General features: G+C 40.6%; 1 protein-coding gene across 1 annotated transcript; it reads right to left on the bottom strand.

The window, feature by feature from the left end:
• Positions 1-364: 364 nt before the first annotated feature.
• LOC119404668 (uncharacterized) lies at positions 365-22252 on the bottom strand. The gene is made up of 5 exons (XM_037671268.2): positions 22082-22252; positions 20372-20556; positions 17544-17748; positions 8027-8174; positions 365-607 (listed from the first exon to the last, which is right to left on the bottom strand). The coding sequence occupies exons 1-5, from the start codon at positions 22208-22210 to the stop codon at positions 429-431; spliced, it is 846 nt and encodes a 281-aa protein (XP_037527196.2). The 5' UTR covers positions 22211-22252; the 3' UTR covers positions 365-428.
• Between the last annotated feature and the right edge of the window lie 1876 nt (positions 22253-24128).

Genomic DNA, 24128 nt, shown 5'->3' with positions numbered 1-24128 from the left:
AACAGGTAGTCAAATTGACTTATCAAACCAATGAAAATACACATTCACATAAGGAAAAAAAAAGCTTTAAAATAAGATAGCTTCACAGTACACTTAGTAATATGTCTTTTTTTTTTACAGTACTTTGCACAGAAAAACTGGTGATCATTGTATTGCAGCAACGTAGGTACAGTGAGCTTGCAGAGAAGTCACACAGAACAATGCTAGGCAATTCTATGGATAAAGAAAGCTTGTTTGCTTGGCTTATAATTAATGCTATATTTGGCTCATGTTGTCAGTTTCAGTGAGCCGAGAAATACGCAACATCAGTGTTTGTTACAGTGGCACAAAATGTACTTGGCACAGTATCACCAGGATCCCAGCATTAACTGGATGTCATTTGTTTAAAGAGCCAACACTCCTTGTAGACAAGCACAAGTTGAATGAGGTCAAATGTTTCGCACTTTAGTGCAGAGCGCACTCAGGAGTGTGATTGAAAGCTGGAGCTTGCCACTTGATGTCATCTGCACACCTCGTTCAAAACTCAGTGCCAATGCTTCATCCAAGAATGCTTGCCTGTTTTCCGTTGGGATGCGTGCTACGAATGGGATGGCCCAGCTCAGGAACTCTGCACATAGCAGAAATTGCAGCTTTCCTTGCTTCCAGACTGCTCAGAGAGAGGCAAGAGTACTTGGCATGCCTCATATTTCAAATTATTTAATCTCCTAGCATAAAATAAGAGTGGTAGCCATGTTAACACCACCGTGTAAAAAATACCAGCACTAAAAAACTACTTCAATGACCTTAGCAAGTACAAATAGCTTTTCGAAGCAGATGTGAAAAAACTAAGGGAAGCACTAGTACACAATATAAAGATCACAATATTCTGCTGCTTTCAAGTGTATGAAAAGGAAAAAAAATGTTACTGTTTTGAAGGAGGAACAACCATGAACAGTCTATGATGTCTGATTAACAATGAAACAAACCAAGCATGAAGAGTTGATGTTCAACTGCACTTTATATAGAAATATCTGTCCTTCTTTACAACCAAATCTGCTGAATGACTTTCATTTCATAGCTTGTTGAAGGACACTTGAACATCCGTGAACCAAGCTTTGCTTTAAAATGAGTTTCCTATTTATTAAGTCAACACGTTTAGAAGTCCTTAACTTTTTGTTTAGTGGATAGACTATTTTAACCACCCTGGTCCTCCACTGAGGGTTATTATACTTTTTCATGTACATAAAGACAGTAACAGGGATTGAGAAGCCACTGCTGTCAGTAAAGCCTCCTTTTACATCTGCATGGCAAGTCCAGAAACACTGTAAACTTGCATGTTTAGCCTGGAGCTGGGAAATTGAGTGGACAGCCTTCTAATATATATTATTCAAAATTTGCTGTAGACATGCTATTCAAATAAGCTAAATGGTTGCTTTTGTAATTCATCATGCACTTGGTTGGAAGTAGTCCACATAAAAAAGAAAGAAGTTCTTCTGGTGTAACTGTGTATAGGGCATGGTTACCACTTTGAACAATCAGCTGGCTCAGAGGCTGAAGAAAACAGCAAGCTTGAAAGCTTTAAAAAATTAACGAAATGGGCTAACTAATTGTAAACACCACTTTGTTTCAGTGTTAATTACTTGAAATGAAAAATATATATATATTGTCACGTAGCAGTGACAGTAGTTCGGAAGACACGAGACTGGAAGGCTCGTAAAAGAAAAGAATACGTTTATTAAGCTGACTTGCGCCAACTAAAAGAAACTGTACTACATACAACTTTGCTGCGGTGGCAGCAAGCAACGTGCACGAATATCGTGGATGAACAGGAATGCCCGCTGTAGTCGCCAGCACTCAATTTAAGACGGCATAGAACGTTCAAGATACGCCTCCCAAAACAGCCACTACATTCTGCAACTATCGCGAAGTCAATGCGTGGGCGGCGATCATTCCAGATAAAGCGCGGCACGTCTCGTGTCACGAACTTAGATGATAAAGGTACGGGCCGTCGGTTATCGGCATGCACAAAGCAAACAGTAAAATGCTTCGCGGCAATATTTCGAATTGCATGGCTTTGTCCTTTTATTTAGATGCTGCACATGTAAATTAAAACAAGTAATTTATAAAAGCTGGCAATTTATCTTTCAGTTATGGTTCCGTGCCAGTTCATAGCACACACAAATAACATATTTTCAAAAGCTGCTAACAGATTTAGCATAGCAGTACATCAGTACACATTAGTGACTTCAAAATTAAGTGTTGCCAGCTTTGTTAGTTTGTTTTCTCCCATATGCCATACGAAAACAAGCCCAATTAACGGTAATATTTAGTTCCGGCAACTATTTCCTAATTGCTTAGTTCTTGAGCACTTCCAACACATTGCCTGTGCATCTTCTATTCTCCTAAAGATCGACTCATGCAACCAATGCCATATTTGTTGCCAACAGGCCAAGTGCCATATGGTGCACTGCCTCCAAATCACACCATAACCAGCTAAACTAAGGTGCACTTATGTGTTACACAATTTGGTATCACTAAACCATATTGCATTCAGTCTACAGAATATACTGCAACTCTACCCATTGTAGTTGTGACTATGGCTCCCTGATACATTCACAAGTGAGATCCACTGTAACAGTATCCTTTGTAAGTCCAGAGTGTAACGCATTCACAAGGCTAGATCCTGTTATCAAAAGAATTTTGTATCTCCAGAGACAGAACCACTGGCAAGTGGCACCAATGTCATTCATGAGTACAATGCTGCCTGTTTCTGTTTCGGGCTACTCAAGAAAATTTTGTGCCTCAGTTTGCAAAGATAAAGAGTAAATCGCTCTGAGAAACTTTGTTTCTTACATATGACAGACATAAGTGAGAAGCAAAATTTTACAGTATACATGGCGCATGAACTGCCAGCTAACCAACAGCACAAAAATCTTTAATTAATAAACCAACTGAAAATCTGGTCAAAACAATCTGTTGAGTTGCTCCTATAAGGCTGGAAGTATCCAAGGCAGGCACAAAAGAACTAATATTTTAATACTGACATAATCATCCACATACACGTAAAAAATTGGCTAGATTTCATTCACAAATGTTGTGTCCCTTTCTCACAGTCACAGGGCAGTAGGTACCAGGCACTGCCCATAGTACAATTGCATTTCAAACTTTAAATTAGAGCTGTGCGAATAGCAAAATTTTGGGTGCGAAGCGAATTCGAATAATAAAGATTGAGTGCGAATCGAATCGAATAATTTCGAATAATTTTCGAATATTTCTCAAACATTTTTCGAATAATTCAAAATGAAATTACAGAAAAAGTTGCAGAGAATCCCTAAGTATGTTCTTGTGAGATAGCAACATCAAAGTGTTTCTTTTCGCTAGGTTGATGAAGCGCTGGTGGGGTCATATTTCGTAGTTGTCTTTCTTGTCAAGAATGAGGCAATGTAGAGGCCGAATTGTATTTATGGACATGATTTGGTGCAACCAAAGTGTTGCCAACAACACTTTACACGTGATAGGCAGAAGTGCCATTTCCTCAGCCTCTCCTTCTCTTTCAACTTCTGTGGAAGGCCAACTGATGTGGCAGACAAGGGTGTGCTCCCTTCAAGTCCGGAGTTCCAAATCTGCCTCGTAGACGTCAATATATAAGAACATCTGAAATTTTGGATGCTAAAAGGCTTTGGCGTGCGATTTTTCAGACTTCCTGCCCAAATTTCAGGTCCAAAACAGCATTAATTGAGCCCCCAACTCTGCCACATCTTTCATCTCCATATTGGAACCAGCGTTTTCTTGAGTTAATACATTTGCGACCGTAGCGGAGCTTGAAAGGCAGCTTTGCCGCAATACGGGGGTGTGATGAGGTGAAGCATATTGAAAATTTAGGGACCACTTCCAATCAGACGTTGACTTCTCTTGCCCAAGTTCGACAGTAACGGAGCTTGAAAGGCAGCTTTGCCGCAATACGGGGGTATGATGAGGTGAAGCATATGGAAAATCTAGGGACCACTTCCAACCGGACTTTGTCTCTTGTCTAAATTCGACCGTAACGGAGCTTGAAAGGCAGCTTTGCCGCAATACGAGAGTGTAATGAGGTGAAGCATATTGAAAATCTGAAGGGGTCACTTTCAACCGGACGTTGACTGCATTTGTCTTTGGGAAGTTCGAATAGTTCGAATAGTAAAATTTCAGTGCGAATCGAATCGAATAGCAAACACTATTCGAAAAATATTCGAAATTTCGAATATTCGCACACCCCTACTTTAAATGTAGCAGCATAACTCAAGTGGGAAACACAACACACAGAACCCAGTAATTGTAAAACATTATTAAATACAGTATTTGATTTCAATTAATATAACTGAAGAAAACATACAAATACAGGTGACAGTGTGGGGGATGTTATGGTGAATACTGCAGCCAATTAAAGTCAGGCTACTAATTAGTAAGAGAAAAAAAAGGCTATGGCCTGCAAAAAAAGAAAAAAGCAGATTAATAATGAAATGAATTTTTTAAATTTATATCATTAATTCAGCAAAATGTTTCATGATCAACTGTCAAAAATTTTAATAAAAAAGATGTAGGGCTGTCACTGGAAAGCAAGAAAATTGCACCTATGGTTTGTCATATCGTTTGTTTCAATTGCAAGATGATTGAGAACTACAATATGTTGGATATTTAGAGCAGTCTCACATCTCTCACTACCATTTGATTGGTGATAAAAAATGCTAGTGATGACTGGTAATCGAGCCTCTGAAAGCATTTCTGTAATAGTGCTTTTATTTATTTTCTGACTGTGAAGTTGTTGTGAGTATGCTTCAACCCAAGATGTTTCAATGTCATTCTTGCAGTGGTCATCAAAAAGTACTAGTGTTTCACTTCAGAAAGTGAATTTCACTCTCTAAAAGCAACATATAATCCTGTGTAAAAAACATTACAAAGATGGTGGTGGTAGCAATTTCAAATAAATGTGACATGCGCAGGTATGGTGTTGAGTATGGTATGTTTGCTCTAGCTTCCTGGTGTCACTGTATATGCTCTGTGATTATGAGTTGGGGGAGTATAGCTACTGGCAAATTAGTGACATCTCTTTTTAAGAAACAAAATCAGAACAAACCAATCTTGTCAGAAGGTAATTATAGGGGCCTCCCACTGGATGTGGAGTGGAGCAGAAAATGGGATGCATTCATATTTAATAGTACTAGGATGCCGTTATATGAACATAGGAGCAATCGAATTTAATATTCACTGGTACAGTGGTAGCATGGCCACTACTCATGATAGCATGGCTGCCATCATGATACTGTGAACCAACAAATGAATAAACTACCTTTAAAACATAAGCTACATCCACTCTCATCACTTCTGCTTGTCTGATGTCAAGTGTGCTACCATTGGAGGCAATGAACTAAACTAAATATTGCACACCATGCCATTAAATTTCTCACCTAGACTTCTGCACACTTCTTAAAGCATGGCCGTTCATAGCGTGTTAGCACCGAAAAATTCATCTCAAGCATTCTTATCTGTACAAAGCCTAATTGCTTCTTATCATAGCTCAGTGTTAATGAAGGAGGACACATTATATTTAGTCATGTTTCTCTTTTGGCTGCACACAGAAATAACTGAAATGACTGTACAATGAGCATGAGCTTGCTCTACAACGGGTCATAAAAGTTCCGCAACATGAAAGCATTGAATTTAATGGCAACTTAAGGCAGGAACTGAGAGAACACTGCACATTTGTGTGAGCTAGGCACATTCAATGCTTAATAGCATGCTCAGGCTGAGAGAAAATTCTTTCTTTACATTAGATTCCATGTTCTGTAAGTTTCTATTTGGTTATTTGCATTAAAGGGGTACTGACACAAAATTTCGCGGCCGAGATAGCCTGCTGGATCGTTTCCCGTGTACGTGCGTGTACCATCTGCAAAATATCGACAGCGAATAAAGCTTGGAAGGTATTTTATATGAATTTTGAAGTTCGCGAGCGCGGTCCAGCATTATAGGCCGCACCTAGTGCATTGACACCCTCGGAGGTGACCCGAGGTGACCCCCCTACTTCCCCTACGTAACCGTTGCAGCCGGTACAAGTTACGATGACGTCGTAGCCGCCATTTCTGTTTTGACGCGCTTCCCGACGAATCGCTCCTCGCCAGCGGGTCAAACCTGAAGTGATTCGCCACGTCGAAAATTTCTTCCATACCCGCCGCAATAACATCGTCGCCATCAGACGACGATGAGCCCGACGACGACAGACCGCGCGGAAATGCGTCACTGTTCTGTGTGCTCACGTGACCGAGCGTTTCACTCGCTAGGTGGTGATAGTTGCACCCGGCGGCTTGTCGCTTTTGGAGCTCTGTCAAACCGAAACTGAGGCTGTGTCGGTAATGAGGAGCTTGTAATTAATTATCTGTCGCGCCCTGCAGCAAACGATGTGCCGTGTTATGACTAACAGGCCCCCAGCAACACATTGCAGCAAAAAAACGCGGGGCGAACATTTTTGTGTCAGGACTCCTTTAAATATAAATATTTCACATTTCATAAAGGATGTATGGTCATATACATTCAAAATATTTTAAAACCTTGCGGTAAAAAAGGCGCTGTTCCATCCTCATACTATCCCTGTGTGTGAAAACAGAAATGGCAGCTCTCTACAGTCATGCTGCCAAAGCATGGCATTGCAGTTGCTTTTATTTTGCGCGCACACACACACACGGCGTTTCACATAACAAGAACCAAGGATTAAAAAGAAAAGCAGCTAACTGCAACTAAAGGAAACCAACGACATAATATGGTTAGCTGTCAAATGGCAATTGTTAGGGTATTTTTATATTGCACTTAATCGGTTAATTAACTTAGATCAATTATGCAAAATTTTTAATATTCACTTTAGAGTCAAGTACATTTCGTTATGGTGAGAGGGCATTCTAGAACGTCCGATCCAACTTACTGTGGCAACACACACACTTCGTGGCAATTTTTTCAGACATTTAAAGAAAACCTAAGAAATATGAAATAAAATCACATGACTACACTCATGAGCTACCGTATTGCAGCTCTATCAACCGTGCTTTGAATGAAAGAGCCATGCGCACAGACTGTGGCAAAATGAGCGGCCGTGGCTCTAGGCATCGGCTTCACAGTGTGTCAGCATTTATGACGGTCGGTGGCACACGACAAGGAAGCTCAGTCGTCCCTGATAAGCGATAGGCTGACGGTCCATGCACACGGTTGGGTCCCTCGAAGCACAGTTGAAAGCGCTGCAATACGGCACTGCACGAGCGTAGTTACAAGGTTTTATTCATATTTCATGGGCTTTCTTTAAATGCCGCAAAAAATCACCACGCAGCATGTACCTTGCCACAAAACGTTGGCTCAGTCTCTTTGGAATGCCCTCTACCATGTAATGCAATGCACTTAGCCCTAAAGTGAATATAAAAAATTTTTCATAATTTGTCTTAGTTAATTAACAAATTAAGCACAATATAAAAAATACCCTTGCATGCACCAGATGACAGCAAGCCATATGTTGTTGGTTCCATTTAGTTGCGGCTAACCACTTTTTTTTAAATCCTTGGTTCTTGTTACGTGAACACCCTGTATATACTGCTCAGTATATAGTAACTGTTTTTTCTTTTTTCAAGATGGTTGCGTTCATACTGGTGCTTCGTTTTCTGCCCATATTCCACAACCAAATGATATTTTTCAGCCTGCATCATTCAATAAAACACTTGGCCTAAAGAAAAGAAAATGAAAAAGCAGTCGTATGCATACATCATGATCATAGAAGCAAGCTACTGTTGTGACATGGAAGCACTGACAAAGCAAGCAAACATTGATGTTAAGTGTTTTATTGAATGACACAGACTGAAGATTGCAATCTTGTTGTTGTTGCAAAAGTGCCTAAAGACACAGCAATATAAGGGCTATAAAGTTGCTTAGAATAAGGATACAGGCCACTGAAGGATTCCCCAATTTTCCACTTTCTCACAAAATGTGCACAGATCACCATCCACACAAACTTATGGCTATGTAAAAAAAAACCTACCTTGAAATTGGTTACTGCTGTCAAAAGTAGCCTCTGTGGTGTCAAGTTTAACAGTATTCACTTCCATGCCAGCTTCCTTTGCTGCTTTTTTAAAGGTCTCTACAGGTTCCTGCCAGTGGCTCTGAGGTGGTACCAGCCGCATTGCATCCTAGTGAAGTTAGGAGAAAAAGCTGATGGCTGCTAAAAGTTTGCAATCATATACATACCCTACAAAGAATAAGTCTAGTGGCCAAATAACCACCAAGCTAGACAATTACCAGTTTATTTACTCCTTAAAGTGCAACTTACATTGCCGCAAAAAACGGACAAGAAAACATATTTGTTCTAAAGACTTCTATAATGTACATCTGCAGCATAGTATACATACTTGGCACAATATTGAGGACATCCAGAAGAAACATTTGAATGATATAAAATACAGCAGTGACATAGCCAGAGGAGGTTCAACCCGTCTTCATTCCCCTCACCGCCCCCTCCCGTTCGCTTTTGCAATAAAAACCTGTGAGTTGCACCCAAAAATGTGGAAGCTTAGGACTTAAAATAAAAATCATGTTAAATGAATCCAGGGTCAGTTGCAGCTTTAAGGGGGTTAGAAGAGAAAGAGGGGGTCGACATATTCTGACAAGGTCCCTCCCCAATAACAAAAAAAAAAAAAAAAGGTTTCAGGGAACAGGCTGTGAAGTGTAATAAAAGGAGTGAAAAATTGGTATCGGAATAAAAATAAATTTGAATGTGCAAGTGAGTGGGGAGACAGCAGAAGTTTGAATGCAGCAGGGTGTTTGTGGAGGAGGAGGGAGGGTTCCCTTTAGAAGTGCCAGGATTCAATGCAAGTAAAAGCAATAACCAGTGAGCAGACAAAAAAAGCAAGAAACGTTTATAGTATAAGTAAAAAAAAATCCATGAAGTAACTGTAAGGTATGGAGATAGGGTTTTAATCAAGAAAGAAAGAAAAACAAAGGACAATAAAAGTAATGCTACTCTGCAATAGATCATACCCCTACCCCCCTCCTTGCCCCTTTTGCATATGTATATGCACGAAAGGTCTTCATCATCGCAAGAAGAACAAATGGGCGAAAGGTGCATCATACGTATTCAAAGCTGATTGTGAAAAAGTGACTGTTGTTTGATTGTAGTAAGACATTACCAGGATAATTCTGCTGGCAGCACCAATATGCACATTACACAGGTGTGTGGTAAACTGTGAAAAAGTGCACAACTATGCCAACTTTTTCTACTTGTGGAAATGGACACGTTCAGAGCTTGCACTGTTCATTTCTTCACTTGGATCCCTGTGTTTGCATTGTTTTATACCGTCTATGTCTTTTTGTTTTTTTTCAGCACGGTGAAAGCAGGAAAAAATCTTTGAAATTTCTAAACTATACATACTTGTCACTGTTTTCTGTGGAGCAAATGTCGATAAGAGGGAGCAGAGGATCAGTTAATACAGAGGATCAGTTAATATAGAGAATCTTCAGAGGACCGATGTGCCATACTTGACCAAGAACTCTGTCCTGATAATACTAATATGCTGCATACCATGTCAGTAACATCAAGATTGGGTATATACCACCAAAGCAAATATTGGATGCAGTGCAAATAATGGATCTGCGCTGTATTTCTTGCCAGCTCATTTCGAACAGAATCTGCTGTGCAGATGCACGTGTAAATTGGTCATCGCAATAACTTGTGGGGATTCATTAATGATTTGCCCTCTCTCTAATGTCTGGCATCCCTTTTCTGTGTGAAAAGTCAAGTAGATGTAAGAAGCGAGCGTTGTGCAAGGACTGCCATGAAGAGTAGGCTTGAGTAAACATCTGCTCAGTCCCTTTCACTGACGTTTCAATTTTCCCCAGGATTTGGAAAAAAAAAATAAACAGACAAAAAGCTGTTTTTTTTTCCAAAATTTCAAAATTCACTAGAGATTCAAAATTTCCAGAAATTTTGAATCTCTAGTGAAATGTGAATTGTGCGACGAAAAATTGCATGAAATGTCTTCTTGCTTATGCAGGAATCCTCGAGTATGTAGGACTGAATGGCAGTCAACAGTGATATCGTTTCATCTAGCTTGCAGAAATATGGAAGCATGTTGTGTGTACAACCCCAATTGCGGTAGTCACTGATAACAAAAATACATTGTGTACACTAAGATGGAAACACCTCATTAAGATTGCAGTAGCCTAAGTTTTATGCATGAACATGAATGAGACAATGTATAGTGAGCGCGTGTATTTTGGCATGACCTCCACTGTGTGAAGACAGGTAAAAAAAGATTGGTTCCCATTTTTACCAGAAGGGAGTACGCTTTGTCAAGGCAACTGTACATAAGACGACTCACTCATGTCACGTATCATCGTCACTCTCATGGGTCTGAAGAAAAATGAACCACTCTGCAAGCTGCTTCACTAGCATGTTCTTACTTACATTTATGGCTTGAAAAACAAGCTGGCAGTTTCGCACAAAGCAATGCATTGACGCCGATACCATAATTGAGCATTGCACTTGCACCTATCAGGTGACACTCTACACAAGTGCGTCATGCTTCATGTTGGCATTTTGCTACACTCAACGCAACTCCCGCTATAGTTAGAAGTAGAGCTGTGCGAATAGCAAAATTTTGAGTGCGAAGCGAATTTGAATAATGAAGTGTGAGTGCGAATCGAATATTTCTAGAATATTTTTCGAATACTTCGAAGTGAAATTGCAGAAAAAAAAGTTAGAGAGGATTCATAAGCATATTCTTATGAGAGAGCAACATGACAGTGTTTCTTTTCGCTAGGTTGATGAAGCGCTGGCGGGGTGGTGTTTCATAGTTGTCTTATCAAGAATAAGGCAACGTAGAGGCCGAATTGTATTTATGTACATGATTTGGTGCAACCAAAGTGTTGCCAACAACACTTTACATGTGATAGGCAAAGATGCCATTTCCTCAGCCTCTCCTCCTCTTTCAACTTCTGTGGAAGCCCAACTGATGTGGCGGACAAGGGTGTGCTCCTTTCAAGTCCGGAGTTCCAAATCTGCCTCGTAGACGTTGATATATAAGAACATCTGAAATTTTGGATGCTAAAAGGCTTCAGCGTCCGATTTGTCAGACTCCTGCCCAAATTTCAGGTCCAAAACATTAATACATTTGCGACCGGAGCGGAGCTTGAAAGGTAGCTTTGCCGCAATACCGGGGTGTGATGAGGTGAAGCATATTGAAAATCTAGAAACCACTTCCAATCTGACGTTGACTGTCTCTTGGCTAAGTTCAACCGTAACAGAGCTTGAAAGACAGCTTTGCCGCAATACCGGGGTGTAGTGAGGTGAAGCATATTGAAAATCTAGGGACCACTTCCAATATGACGTTGACTGTCTTGGCTAAGTTCAACCGTAACAGAGCTTGAAAGGTAGCTTTGCCGCAATACGAGAATATAATGAGGTGAAGCATATTGAAAATCTGAAGGGGTCACTTTCAATCGGACGTTGACTGTATTTGTTTTTGGGAAGTTCGAATAGTTCGAATAGTAAAATTCCAGTGCAAATCGAATCGAATAGCAAACACTATTCGAAAAATATTCGAAATTTCGAATATTCGCACACTCCTAGTTAGAAGGAAACAGCTCTGGCCGCTTCCAAATGTTTCATAACACTGCTATGATGAATAGTGTCACCACAGGCGGTGCACCTCAATGATGCCCGAGATATGAAAGAAAACTGAAAACCGTCAGTGTTATTTGGATTTCAGCGAACTATCAAATAATGGTATCTCTCTCTCGCTCCCTCTCTTTTTACACACACACATGCACACACACAAACATACACAGTAGGTTAAGATGACCGATATCAAGTATGTGGAGCAGTCATAGTTGCAGCCAGCCCTACCACCTCCCCCCCCTTCAGAGCACAAGAGCCCCACACCCGAAGAATAATTTCTGGCTATGCCATTGAAATACAGTGTTGTTTTCCAACCAGCCTTTACTTGGAAATACAACAGTTAGCTAAGAAGGGGGGCAACCAATCATCACAACATTTAGTAAATGGGAGCAGATGCAAGTGAAATTGCAAGCAATCAGAAGCGTGTGCAACATTAATATGAATACAATATTAATATGAATATAAACTGAAAACGCCCAATTTCTTTTTGTTTTTTTGTACAACTCCTGCTATGTCAAGAACTAACCTCCGTAAAATTTGGGTATCTATTTTGCCCCATGATGCTTCACCCACTTTTAAAATTAATAGTGACATCATCAATGACCTGTCAGTAATATCATATGCTATTTTCAGTCTGTGCTGGTTCCCGACAACAACTTTATTCCTCCTCTGACCGATATAGTTTCTTGTGAAGATACCAGTGACATTGAGATAACCAAAGAAGTCATTCTTAACCTTATTAAACTTGGACATCGAGAGATGCACTGGTTGGAATGGGATACATAATGCACTCTTAGTTCACTATTCCTTGTGGTCATGCAGATAATTTATGCTCATATTCAATAACGCAGATGATGCCCAAAGTAAAGCATCAACGTGACTCATGGCGTATAATTGTTGCATGTGGCCTGTACTGTAGCCACAAATCTCAGATGCAATGGTTAACTGCACCTATTGTTCACAACTGGTTTAGGCAGCACCCACATATTAAAAACAAAATTCGGAGGATACCTGAGCTTCGCCTTCAAGAGTAGAACGTGATAGCGTAATCGGGCACCGTTTGCCTGATTACATTCGACTGGTGAATCGCTAGCCTGGCTTTGCTTTTCGGCGGACACCTCAACCGTGCCACAAGGAAAGAAACGTCTGTGCATGTGTACATTGGCTATTTCGAACTATCCTAGAATGCCTACTGCAAGAACAGTTGCGAAGTGCCCACTACTGAATAATTTTTCCTTTTGTGAATTGGTGAAGTAGCTACTACGCGTCCGTAAAGCAACATGCGCAGCTGCACACGTTATTGATGCTGTTGCTGATAATGATGATTAATTATGCCTGTGTGCATTGTAATTGCTGGGCCTTTAAAACAATCACTCGTTGTGCAATTCACATGTTTTGACGCCTAGTGCGATTCTACGTTTCTGCCGCACAATATTACATGCATTAAGGACATTCCTGGTACTACATGACATTCATATAGTGCTTTTTTTCCAAACCATTTTCGAGCATGGGCTTGGCTCTGTGCTAGAACACCTCTTTATCGCGCAGAAGCCTTGGGTTCGATTCACACTCGAACTGAACATTTCTATTATTTATTTAATTGCACTTATCTCGAATTTTCCCTCACAAACAACGCTGATTTTTCGCTCACAAACAATTCACCAACACTGACACCAGAATTTCTGCGAAACGAGCTCTTTAATACTATCGTGTTAAAAGTAAAGAAACTACGATTCATTCTCAGCACATGGACATCATATACCACCATGTTACTTATCTACATACCAGGTGAAATAATTGGAAGCTTTCCTGTATTTGCTAAAAATTTTCATGTAGAAGTGTGAAGCATGGGGGCCCCTTCATTCAAATAATAGCACTGTGCACATTACTTGATAGCAAGAAGCTTCATTGTTGCAGTTAGTGAGAAGTTTATTAAGGATATGAATGCTTTAAAGTTCAGAAGTTATCTGGTTTGAATGTTACTTCATGGTTTTAGAGCAATAAAATAGATATGTTTGGCTAAAAATACAACATGAACACTGAGGCTTGCATCGACCATACATGTTTTTCATTCCTGCCTGGCCACTTTAAGACAGCAATGTGCAAACAATTCTGTAACTTGGAACAATCATATTTTGTAGCATGAAATGAACATGAAAAGTGCTAATATAAGTAGGGTAACACCAGCAGTTAAAAACATTATTAATTTTTTATGAGCTCTGTATGCAGTCTTACGAACTAATTGCTTCAGCAAGTCTGTATTTGATTCTACAGTGAAACGCCTCTATAATGAAGCGTGTGGGACCGCAGTAATTCTTCGTTATACAGGTCACTTTATTATATGCATCACAAAGACCCCAATAAAGCATAAACATACTCAGATATAAAAATGCTTATTCACAGCAGATTCACAGCAGGCCCTAGGCAAAAAAAAGTGCATTTTTCTTCTGCACAGTAGTGACTTACTAAATGCTCAACCACCACCGACCTGACGCTATCAATGTTCGCAGCGCGCTGGGGTGCATGGTCAGGGAGTAAGGAGAGATACTAGATTTGCAGCACATCAAATGTCGCTAAGCAGCTAGTCATAACGCCATTTTTCTACAGCTGGCCGCTGCCCTTCGCAAGGCTAGCCCGGAAGCTCAAACTCACATGCGCCTTGCGGTGTGCCCCTGCGCTTGCCTGCTGAACTGGCTTGGCCCAGGCAGGAGAGCAGCCCGCTGCAATATCGCCTTTTTTTGTTTCGTAGTTCTTCAAAAGTTATCATGGGATGACTCTGCAGCCCAATTGATCCATTTTATTCGGTTGCTGTGCATTACGTGCGCAGCTAAGCGTATTCGTTGTAAAGCAACAATTCAGCGACTGGGAGCATATGAACTGCTTCGTTAAACAGGCAAATTCACTGTAGTGGTCTTCGTTGTACTTCGTTAAAGAGGCAATTTCACTGTAGTGGTCTTCGTTGTAGTGGCATTCACAATACATAGGAAAGGTAGGAATCTGGCCAGGCCATGCGGCATGCTTCATTGTACATGTTATTTCGTACTAGAAGCGTTCGTTATAGTGGCGTTTGACTGTATTTTATTTCCTTTTATTCTTTAACCTTCCAGATCATGGTGCTTATGATGGCTGAATAAGCTCCACTATAGATAATCAATGCTTCAAAAAGACTGAAAGCTAACACTTGTGCTAGTTTCTTTCTGTCCATTCGCTTGCACTTAGCTCGTGAAACCTGTAGATTGTAGGGGCTACAGATATACAGATAGTGGCCAGCTGTTTGAGCAAATCCTTCAACTGCTCACAATTACCTTGAACAAGCCACATCTCATAAACTTGTTAAAGATCAACTGTGTGGCAGCAATGAGGACTGCAAGTGCAGGGCTTGGGCTAGTAGTGGAGAAGATTAGAGATAGCGTCAAGAGCCACAGGGACACAGGAACGAGTGCAATGGCAGAAGGGGAGCCTTGAAGACTGCATTGCTATGCTAAAGGGCAGTGTTCCAATTTAAATGATTTCCATTTTGGTTAGTGCATGGACTGGCAACATTTCAGTCTCTCATGGACAAGATGTTGGAAGGCATGAAACAACTACTGCATGGTATTTCTTGATGATGAACTCCTTTATTCAGAGACCTTTGAGGTCCATCTGCAACATGAGGTACTGGTTTGACAGGTCTGACAACTAATCCTAGCAAAGTGCAAGTCTGCAAAGAGGCATTGAAGTTCGTTGGTCACATAATCTCTCAAGGCAAATGTCCAGACTAAATGCAAGCACTTTCATAATTTCCATATACAAAAATTGTAAAGGAGCTCCATATGTTGATGGGCTTCATCGGGTACTCTATATTTTATCCTCTGGCTTTCTGACCAAGTCGAGTGCCTGACAACCCTCTTCAAGAAAAGAGCCCCTTGGTTCAGGGAGCTGAGTAGGAAACATCATTCAAGAGACTGAAGTCAATGATGGCGGGAGAGGTGGCCATGGTGTTGTCTGACCTGAACAGGACTTTGTGATAAAACACAAACGCTGCCCCTGGCACTGGAATAGCAGCAGTGTGGTTACAGAACATAAAAGGTCAACTCAGGCCTGTCATTTATCAGAAGAACCCTTTACTGCAGCTGAACAGAACTACACCATTTAGGAATGGTAATGCCTCACAATGGTCTAGGCTGTCGAACAATTCCGGCTGTAGATAAAGCTCACTTCATTTGAGATGCACTGTGATGATGTGCATCATTGGCTTGGAAATTCAGTATGGAGCAGAGATTGTGCGGAGTGCGACATTGGGTGCTGAGAGTGCAAGTGCACCATAAAGTTTCGGGAAGGGAAGGCCAACATTCCAGCAGATGCAACAACCAGAAGTTCCAATGCTGTCTCGGATGCTGTTCAGCCTTGTTTAGCAGAGGAATGGTTTCCTACTAAAACGCAAGAGCCACAACAGACCATTTGCTTTGAAATAGCAGGTCCTGTTGACTGGCTTGATGTGTCTCCCCTCAGTGACAGGGCAATGGTCCAGTTGGAACAATGCAAGGACCTACTGGTACAGTAACTACTGTAATACCTGGAACTGGCTAATCCCCTGACGATGCCAAAGAGCTCAAGAGAAAGCAGGAGCTAGCTAATGACAATACCAGCATACCATGCCTGAAAATATCAGGCATGGTATGCTGATGTGCACAGCTGGTGAACAGAAGGTCGCTTGGCTTCCGTCAGGGGCGTAGCCGGGGGGGTTGGGGGGGTTCAACTCCCCCCCCCGAAATTTTTCGATTTTGCTTGCCTATATATACACGCACACATACAAACACATGCACAAACATACATAAAGTATGGCTGAACCCCCCCCCCCCCCCCCCCCGAAAAAAAATTCTGGCTTCCGTGGACATGAGAGACATGGCAATGAAAATGTAACATTACCACTCTCTGTGTGGACATTTAGGCTTATTTAAACATTGGAGATATGCAGAGTCCATTCATGTGGCTCAGCATCTATGTCCACAACTGCCAGCCAGCAAAAACCTAAGGGCTTGATGAGCAATTGATAGGCCACCCAAGCCATGCAGCAGCTAACTGTAGACCTTATTGGTCCACTGCCCACAGCACCCTGACACCACAAATATATACTGGTAGCACCGGATGCATTCACAAGGTTTGTGGAGCTGTTTCCATTACATGCCCCAACACCAGATCCAGACTGGTTGAACACAAAAATTCAAAACAACTTTTTGCTATATGCAGACCGCGTTAGGCATTTTCGCAAGCATCTAGAAGCGTCCTCAGAGCGCGAGCAAGAGTTCAGAAAATATGCAGTTACTTGGACAGCACTCTCCTCGTACTTCATGACCAGTGAACAGTACTTCATGACCTTACCAGGTTTATTGGAAAGTTGAAAGCTTAAGCCTGCATTTAGTAGTCTGTGCAGGTCGTTCAGCCTATCATTGGGTCAACCCAGTGTCCCTCTATGGCTGCCCTGATAGAATATGAAAGAAGGCTGGTAACATAAGCTAGTGAGAACATTATTTTTATGGAGATGGCACACGTGTGTATCTGTTTTGCCTCTGCATCACCTTCTCGATCCCCTGCTAGCAAACAAAAATTCTGAATCTATTGTGTAGCGATGATACATCTCTTCACTCAATACATAATAAAAACCTGCAGATATGTGGGCAGAACAGAGTTAACACTGCTGGGCACTTTTCAACTCACCTATCAATGACAATAACTGAGTGAATATGTTGAAAGTTATGCACATGAACACATTTCTTTGTAATGTGAGAGTTCATGCATTTGCACTGATTTTTTTATAATCCTAATCAGTGTCACCACAGAAGTGAAATGAAAGAACCACAATATCTACAGGGCAATATGTGACCACATGTTGGACCAGACATACTCGCATGTAGGCCTTCCAGCGGGGACTGCTTGAGAGCTGCTCGAGCACATCAAAGAGACAACAGCGCACGGGCAGGAGCAGTACGCAGCATCCTTGAATATCTAGTAGTAATGATGCTTGGCGTAGTCCATTGCCTTCGCTGCACGGCAAAGCACCACCATAGTGGAAGAGCTTGCTGAACGCCCCTCGCAGCTCTACTGGCACACTGCACAATAACAGCAGGCATCTTAGGGCTGCAGCTAGCAACAACCCAACACGACTACAATGAAAGAGTGAGGAAATACATCACGAGTGCTACATATTTCTTTTTATATGCCATATTTTGCAGGTTATCACACATGACACCTTTGTACATGACAAATCTTCACTAAGTATTACACAGACGGTGTAATTAAAGGTGTTGATTGATCCATACAACATTTACTGTTGTCACAATATGTCATGTTTACCAACTTAACTGAATCCCCAGTTTGACTCGCCAAACTTTTTGTGGTCCTGAAGAATTTTGTAATTCGCTGCTGATTACAAAGTGCACAAACTTTAACACTAAGGACATTATTGATTCATAAACACCTGTAAGAATACTTCCATCTATGTCATAAAAATTATCATATAAAAGAAGTGCAAAAGGAGTCCGGCTGCACTGGGCATCAGAGGCACTAAACTAATTTCGCTGCTTTTTGCTAATCAAATGCCAGTGCCTGCTTGGCACTGCTCACAAATCCAGAATTGATGATCCACATGTTCTTAAAGGAATATGGACATCTTTTTTCGGCTATTCATCTTCCACATTAAACAAAGCTCTGGGACCTCAAAATCATAGAAAAAGTACTGTCAAGCCTAAAATCGCCCATAAAAATTTTAAGTGGTTGCAGCTTTTCTGCAACCACTCTTGGTTTTGTTTCCAAAGTTATACTGTACTGTGATGTCATGACCAGACCAGAAGGTGGTCACAAGGGAGCAGCACACTGCAGCATTTTGACACTTGCTTCGGCTTGCTCAGTGGTCTCCTACACTGCAACATCAGTTGTATCAACGAGTAACAGCATAAGAGGCCATACCTAAAATTTAGCATGATAATAGAGACTCATTCGCAATTCGCAATAGAGACAATTTCGCATGAGACTCATGTGAAATTTGCAGACACAATTATACTGCGCTCATTTTATAAACAGTGTGTAGGCACAGAAAACTACACAAATAAAATTCAAATTCCAAATTGTAGTGTAGCACGTCTAGACTGCTTGCACATTGAAAATTTCAAACAGCTTTGTCTATATGCAGGCCGTATTTGGCATTTTTGCAAACACCTAGAAGCATTTTCTCAGAAAGCGAGCAAGATTTCAAACAATATGCAGTTATTTATAGTGAACTGTATAGTTATACTAGTGAGCTGCCCCAGGAGTGACACACATACAACAATCATGATTATTAATATGTACAATTCTGTGAAGCTATTACCATGTATGTGGAGGTACAGTAAGATTCAAGCTTCAGTCAAGTGCCCTGAAAAACTTAATATCAAAGCTATTCTACAAGCAGTTCCAGCTTCTTTTCTAAAGTTGCATTGTATCGTGATGCCATGACGCAGAATGTGATCACATGAGAGCAGCACACTGGCATTTTGATGCTTGCTCCGGCTCACCTGGTCATCTTTTATGTTGCAACATTGGTTTTCTCTATGAGGAAACATGATAAGATATGATCAAGCAGGGTGGTGCAAGCACCAAAACGGCACAATATGCTGCTACCACGTCGTCTACTTCTGGGTCATGATGTCACAATACAGTACAACTTTGTCAGTAGGGTCTTGGAAGAGGAGCACCACTCTGCTGAACAAACTCTGTTTTTTACCCCCCTACCTGCTCTGGGGAACTGGGACAGGAGCCCACCCGTTTTCTGCATATAATAAAGTTTTTCTACTACTACTACTTTGGAAAAGAAACTGAAACTGATGGTGCAAAATCTGTTATATTACATTATTCAGTGTGCTCCGAGGCTTGACAGTAATTTTTCTACAGTTCTCAGGTCCTAGATAATCATTTAAAGAAAGAAGAAAAAAAGTCCGAAATATCGTGTAGTACTCCTTTAAATCTGGCAGCTTTTATGGAATAGTTTGTATTGCTCTAATGAAGCAACACAAACAACATTAACACAATAGCATGGTTGTATTATTTGGCCAAATAAGCGTGGTTTGCAGTTACAAAGGTCATGCAGGTACAATTAACAAAATAAAATGTTATTTTTATCCTTTACATGTTACACTAAGATATTATTAGGTTGAAGGTGAGCATTAACCAATGCAGGGCTGCTTTGCAGAGCTCTTCAAAAAGATGATTAGTCTGAACTTGCTGGTATCCACATATTTGGATAGTGGCAAAGACTGTGCCAAAAATCCCTCCTTTTTTGCTTAAATGGCATGCTGCTGAACCACTATTGATCCATTAAAGCCACTGGCCAGCTATGTGCATCATCCTCTTACCCAGGCTAAGGGCATGTCTGTTTTGAAAACTGAACAGACCTTCTTATGTCAAACCTCTGAACATTTGACATTAGATTTATGTGAAACCTCCAAAGGCTAAACAAAGCAATTTCTGGCCAAACATAGCAATTTTGTGCTCTAAAACCATAAAGCAACATTCAGACTACATAACTTCTGAACTTCAAAGCATTCATATCCTAAATAAACCTTTCACTAAACACAACAAGGAAGCTTACTTGCTATTAATTAACGTGCACAACACTATTATTGGATTATTGGGCCCCCTGTGCTCCACACTTTCACATGAAAATGTTTCCAAACTACAGGAAAGCTTCAAATTATTAACCTGATGTGTAGATCAGGAACATGGCGGTATATGATGTCCCTGTGGTGAGAATGCTGCTGAGCATACAGAATGGCCTCTGAAGCTCTGTCAACTGCGAGAAGGCGGGCAAAATGGGCCTCGCACAAGGGCTGTAACACTTGCCGGCTTGTCAGGCCAGGACCACAACCAAGTTCCAGCACTTGCTCCTGAATGACAAAAAATCTTGACCCTTTCAAATGGTGGTGACAATTATGGACCAAAGCAGGCCTACCTTTGGATATAATAGCAAACAATAAATTGAGCACCCAAAAGAAACATTTTTAGGTAATGGTAGAATTATATTTCTTCTCATTTCATCTTTTCAGTATGTTGAGTTGGTATTCCAGGTATTACAAGTGTACAATGTATCAATTTTGTCTCCTTTAGATGTCTCGACAGATGCAGTTCACATAATTGGGATATTGTTCATCATTGCTCAGCTTCAGTTGTAAACTTGATGGTTTTTTTGCTTCTTTCATGTTTTAATTTTCAACAATTCTTAGTAAACAACTAGCGACCTCTAAAGTCTGCTTCCAACAGTTGATAAATTTTAACTGTTTCTTTAAGAAACCTCACTAAAGTTGAACTTTCAAATGCCATACAAAAATTTTCGATTCCCACTTATTCCAACAGTAGCACACTACGTTAAGATTCCTCCTATCAGATGGCAAGGGCAAGAAAACTTGACCTAGGTGTACCTCAAACCCAAATACAACTGCTCAGACATAGATGAGTGGATCCTACACTGACAAGTTCATATGAGCAAGGGATCTGCAAGGACTCCGCAACATTGCTGTTTGTTGTCACTGGTTAATTACCTGTTCTATAACGATGATTCAACCTGGCCAAATGGCATCCTACCAGCCTCTCGCTTAAACTGTGCAAGGTTATGTAAGCAGGCTTTACAACAGATACAACCTGCCCCAACCAAGGCAGCCACAATCTCAGTTGTAGCAATGCTAAAGTTGAGACAAATGCATTCTGAAACTTCTGACAGTGCAGGGAACTGAGGGAGGCATGAATATCATCAGCTTGCATGTATGACACCTTCAATATGATTCTAGCATAAGGATCGTTGTCTTAGTTCAGTCAAATGAGAAGTGTGAGAACATAAACCTTTCATGAGATTAGTTGTCTGCTTCAATGTAAACAGACGATTATTTACATGCTTCAGTATCAAGATACACCATGTGAGCAGGTTTCTTAAAGGGCTCCTCACCAGCATCTGAAAACGCAAAAAACGAGCGCGTAATTCTCTTCTGGCATTTCTTGTCTTTCTTACGCACTTCGTGACGCAATAACAGTGACTGACATGACGTCATTACAGTAGATACTCTCGATTGGTCCATATACACAAAATATCAGTTGTGAATTGTCTCCTACCCTGCTTTGACATGCAGTGGCCCACTTGCTATTCCTTGTCTCGCATGACTATCGAGTGCGATCAACTGATTTCACTTCATGTTGTGTGTTTTCGACTGCGCAAGCGGAGATAACAGCGTGTAGCCAAGGCGCTGATAGGCTCCACGCTTAGTGCTGGCATTGTGCACGTGCTTTTAAGAAATAAGTGTCGAGGAGGAGATATCACCTGTAGGTAGGGTAGCGAAGGTGAGAAAGAAACCACTCCCTTGTCTTCGAATGTGGGGGGGTTAAGGGCCCTTTAAGACTAACCTGAAAAACCTCAATACTAACCTGAGAAATCCATGCCATCCTAGAAGCATAATTGCTGTACTCTTCTTGGATGTACTTTAAAGGCAGTGGAAATGACGCTGCCTTATCCATTCTTGTACACATTGTAGCTTCTGAAACCAGTACAAACATATTCACTTTAAGCAATCAGTATAAGTTCCTATGACCCAAATACCCTGGGTCTTCAGCTTAATTAAAGAATTATAAATAATTTACTGCGGCCTTGGCTGCCTAGAAACTGCATGCTTATAAAGGCCAACACCAAAACAAATGCTACATGTTTTAACCTAGAAACTACTTCTAAACTACAGCACCTCCTGAAAGAAAGATCAAAGTAAATTTCTTCAGTTTAATACTAACCATATAGCTCTTTTAAATGTACATTGAAAATCTCAGGGTATGCACTTTCGCATTCCACCTGTATTGCCACCATTACCTTATCTTAAGGTATATCAAAACATGACATTTCACCACACTGCTGAAGGCTGTGAGGTTTCTTTTTCACTCACATCAAAAACATAAGGTGAACTACTAGACACGTTTACTCCAAAAAAATCAAATCATTACTTGTGACTTTCTCTTTAAACTGAATGAATTTATGAGTAACAGTAGAAGCATGACTATGCATACATTGTATAAACTAATGTGAATTACATGTACAAATTTGCAACCCTCTGCAAAAATTTAGCTTCAATGAAATAGGAATATTAGAAATGCAAGGTTTAACTAATCAGCAATAGCAATCATCATAACGATATAGCACATGCTACATAATGCACACATAGTTTTGAGGGACATTGATCTCATTTATGATGTCACTGTCTGCCATTTCCAGAATTTTGATAACAGTAAAAGTACCCAGTGGTATATTGCTGGAGATATGCAGATATGGAGTAAAAACATGCACACATTCACGAGGACAACAAATGTTTCAGTTTCTGGCATGAAAGTTCGACAGTGAAATAGCTGATGACCTTTATAAGCATTGACCATCTGCCTACATGCAAAGTGACTGCAAATCACACTGAGCCAGAACTGTTTAATATTTTAGCTGTAGACACTAGACTCCTTATATCACCTTGATGTTGCAACTCACAGCAGCACCTGAAAGAAGTAACATTTGTAGACAATGCCACGTCTTAGCTTTTACTACAATGTCTGTACAAATGGCATGGAGCACTCGCTTCATTTGACTTAACATGGATGACACAGACAGTGTACATTAACAACCATACTAGTAATTTTTCTGCAAAGCAATAGGTAGCAGGAGTTTAAGTGATGGCTATCTCTAATTGGCAATAGTAGGAAGTTTGAGACCAGAGGATTATTCTTCTTAGCCAAAAAATTTATAGCAGTAAAAGCAATAATTACCTTCAAGTTACTAAACAAAACTTTACCACTTAACCTTTAATGATGTTTATGTTCCAACTGTTTCGGTGAACCCCACCAACGTTATATTCACATTTTGCGGATCCTGAAACTAAACCAATTTTCCAGTGATCTCTTTCAAGAAATGCACTGGTGTTCCGTGTATCATGTCTCCACTAGGTGCCTTCCTTGCTCACTGTGGGACAAAACTCCAGTTTTCTAAAGTTTTTCTTATGTAACCTTTTTTTTTATATTCTGCATGCTTCACACCATTCTCTTTCCTAGACCTTACTGTAGCGAGTGCTTTATACAGATTCTTTTCATTTAGCATGCTTATTTATATCCCAGTTATTATTTGTAAATGTACCACTGCCATCACTTACCTTTTTATGGCTGTTAAGGGCAGTAAATAGTTTAAAATAAGAGTATACCAACCTTATAATCAGCAAGACAGTGTCCTAGTACAAAATCAAGTGCTACTGTGCACATATCCTTGCATGTGTTCTTGAAAACATGTGGCATATGCAACAAACAACCAGGCTAGCAGTCTCTTGTTTAGCAACACCGGAATGTATTAAACGCAGAACCATCATGATGGACGATCTGCACAATAAAACCCTGACACAATACTTACGCATCTCCAGATATTCTGTATACAAGCACTGGTTCTCGTGCTTTTTTT

Source organism: Rhipicephalus sanguineus, chromosome 1 (assembly GCF_013339695.2).
Source record: "Rhipicephalus sanguineus isolate Rsan-2018 chromosome 1, BIME_Rsan_1.4, whole genome shotgun sequence".
Lineage (NCBI taxonomy): Eukaryota > Metazoa > Arthropoda > Arachnida > Ixodida > Ixodidae > Rhipicephalus > Rhipicephalus sanguineus.
This window is presented reverse-complemented; position numbering and strand designations above follow the sequence as displayed.

What these genes read in the sequence shown, in the direction of transcription:
- LOC119404668 (XM_037671268.2), bottom strand. Translation starts at nt 22,210, where the DNA reads ATGTTTGTACTGGTTTCAGAAGCTACAATGTGTACAAGAATGGATAAG. An exon ending in GTTCCTGATCTACACATCAG is followed by an intron (nt 17,749 to 20,371) that starts GTTAATAATTTG and finishes GTTATTGTGCAG; the next exon opens with TGTGCCAGTAGAGCTGCGAG. An exon ending in GCTGGAAGGCCTACATGCGA is followed by an intron (nt 8,175 to 17,543) that starts GTATGTCTGGTC and finishes TAACTTCACTAG; the next exon opens with GATGCAATGCGGCTGGTACC.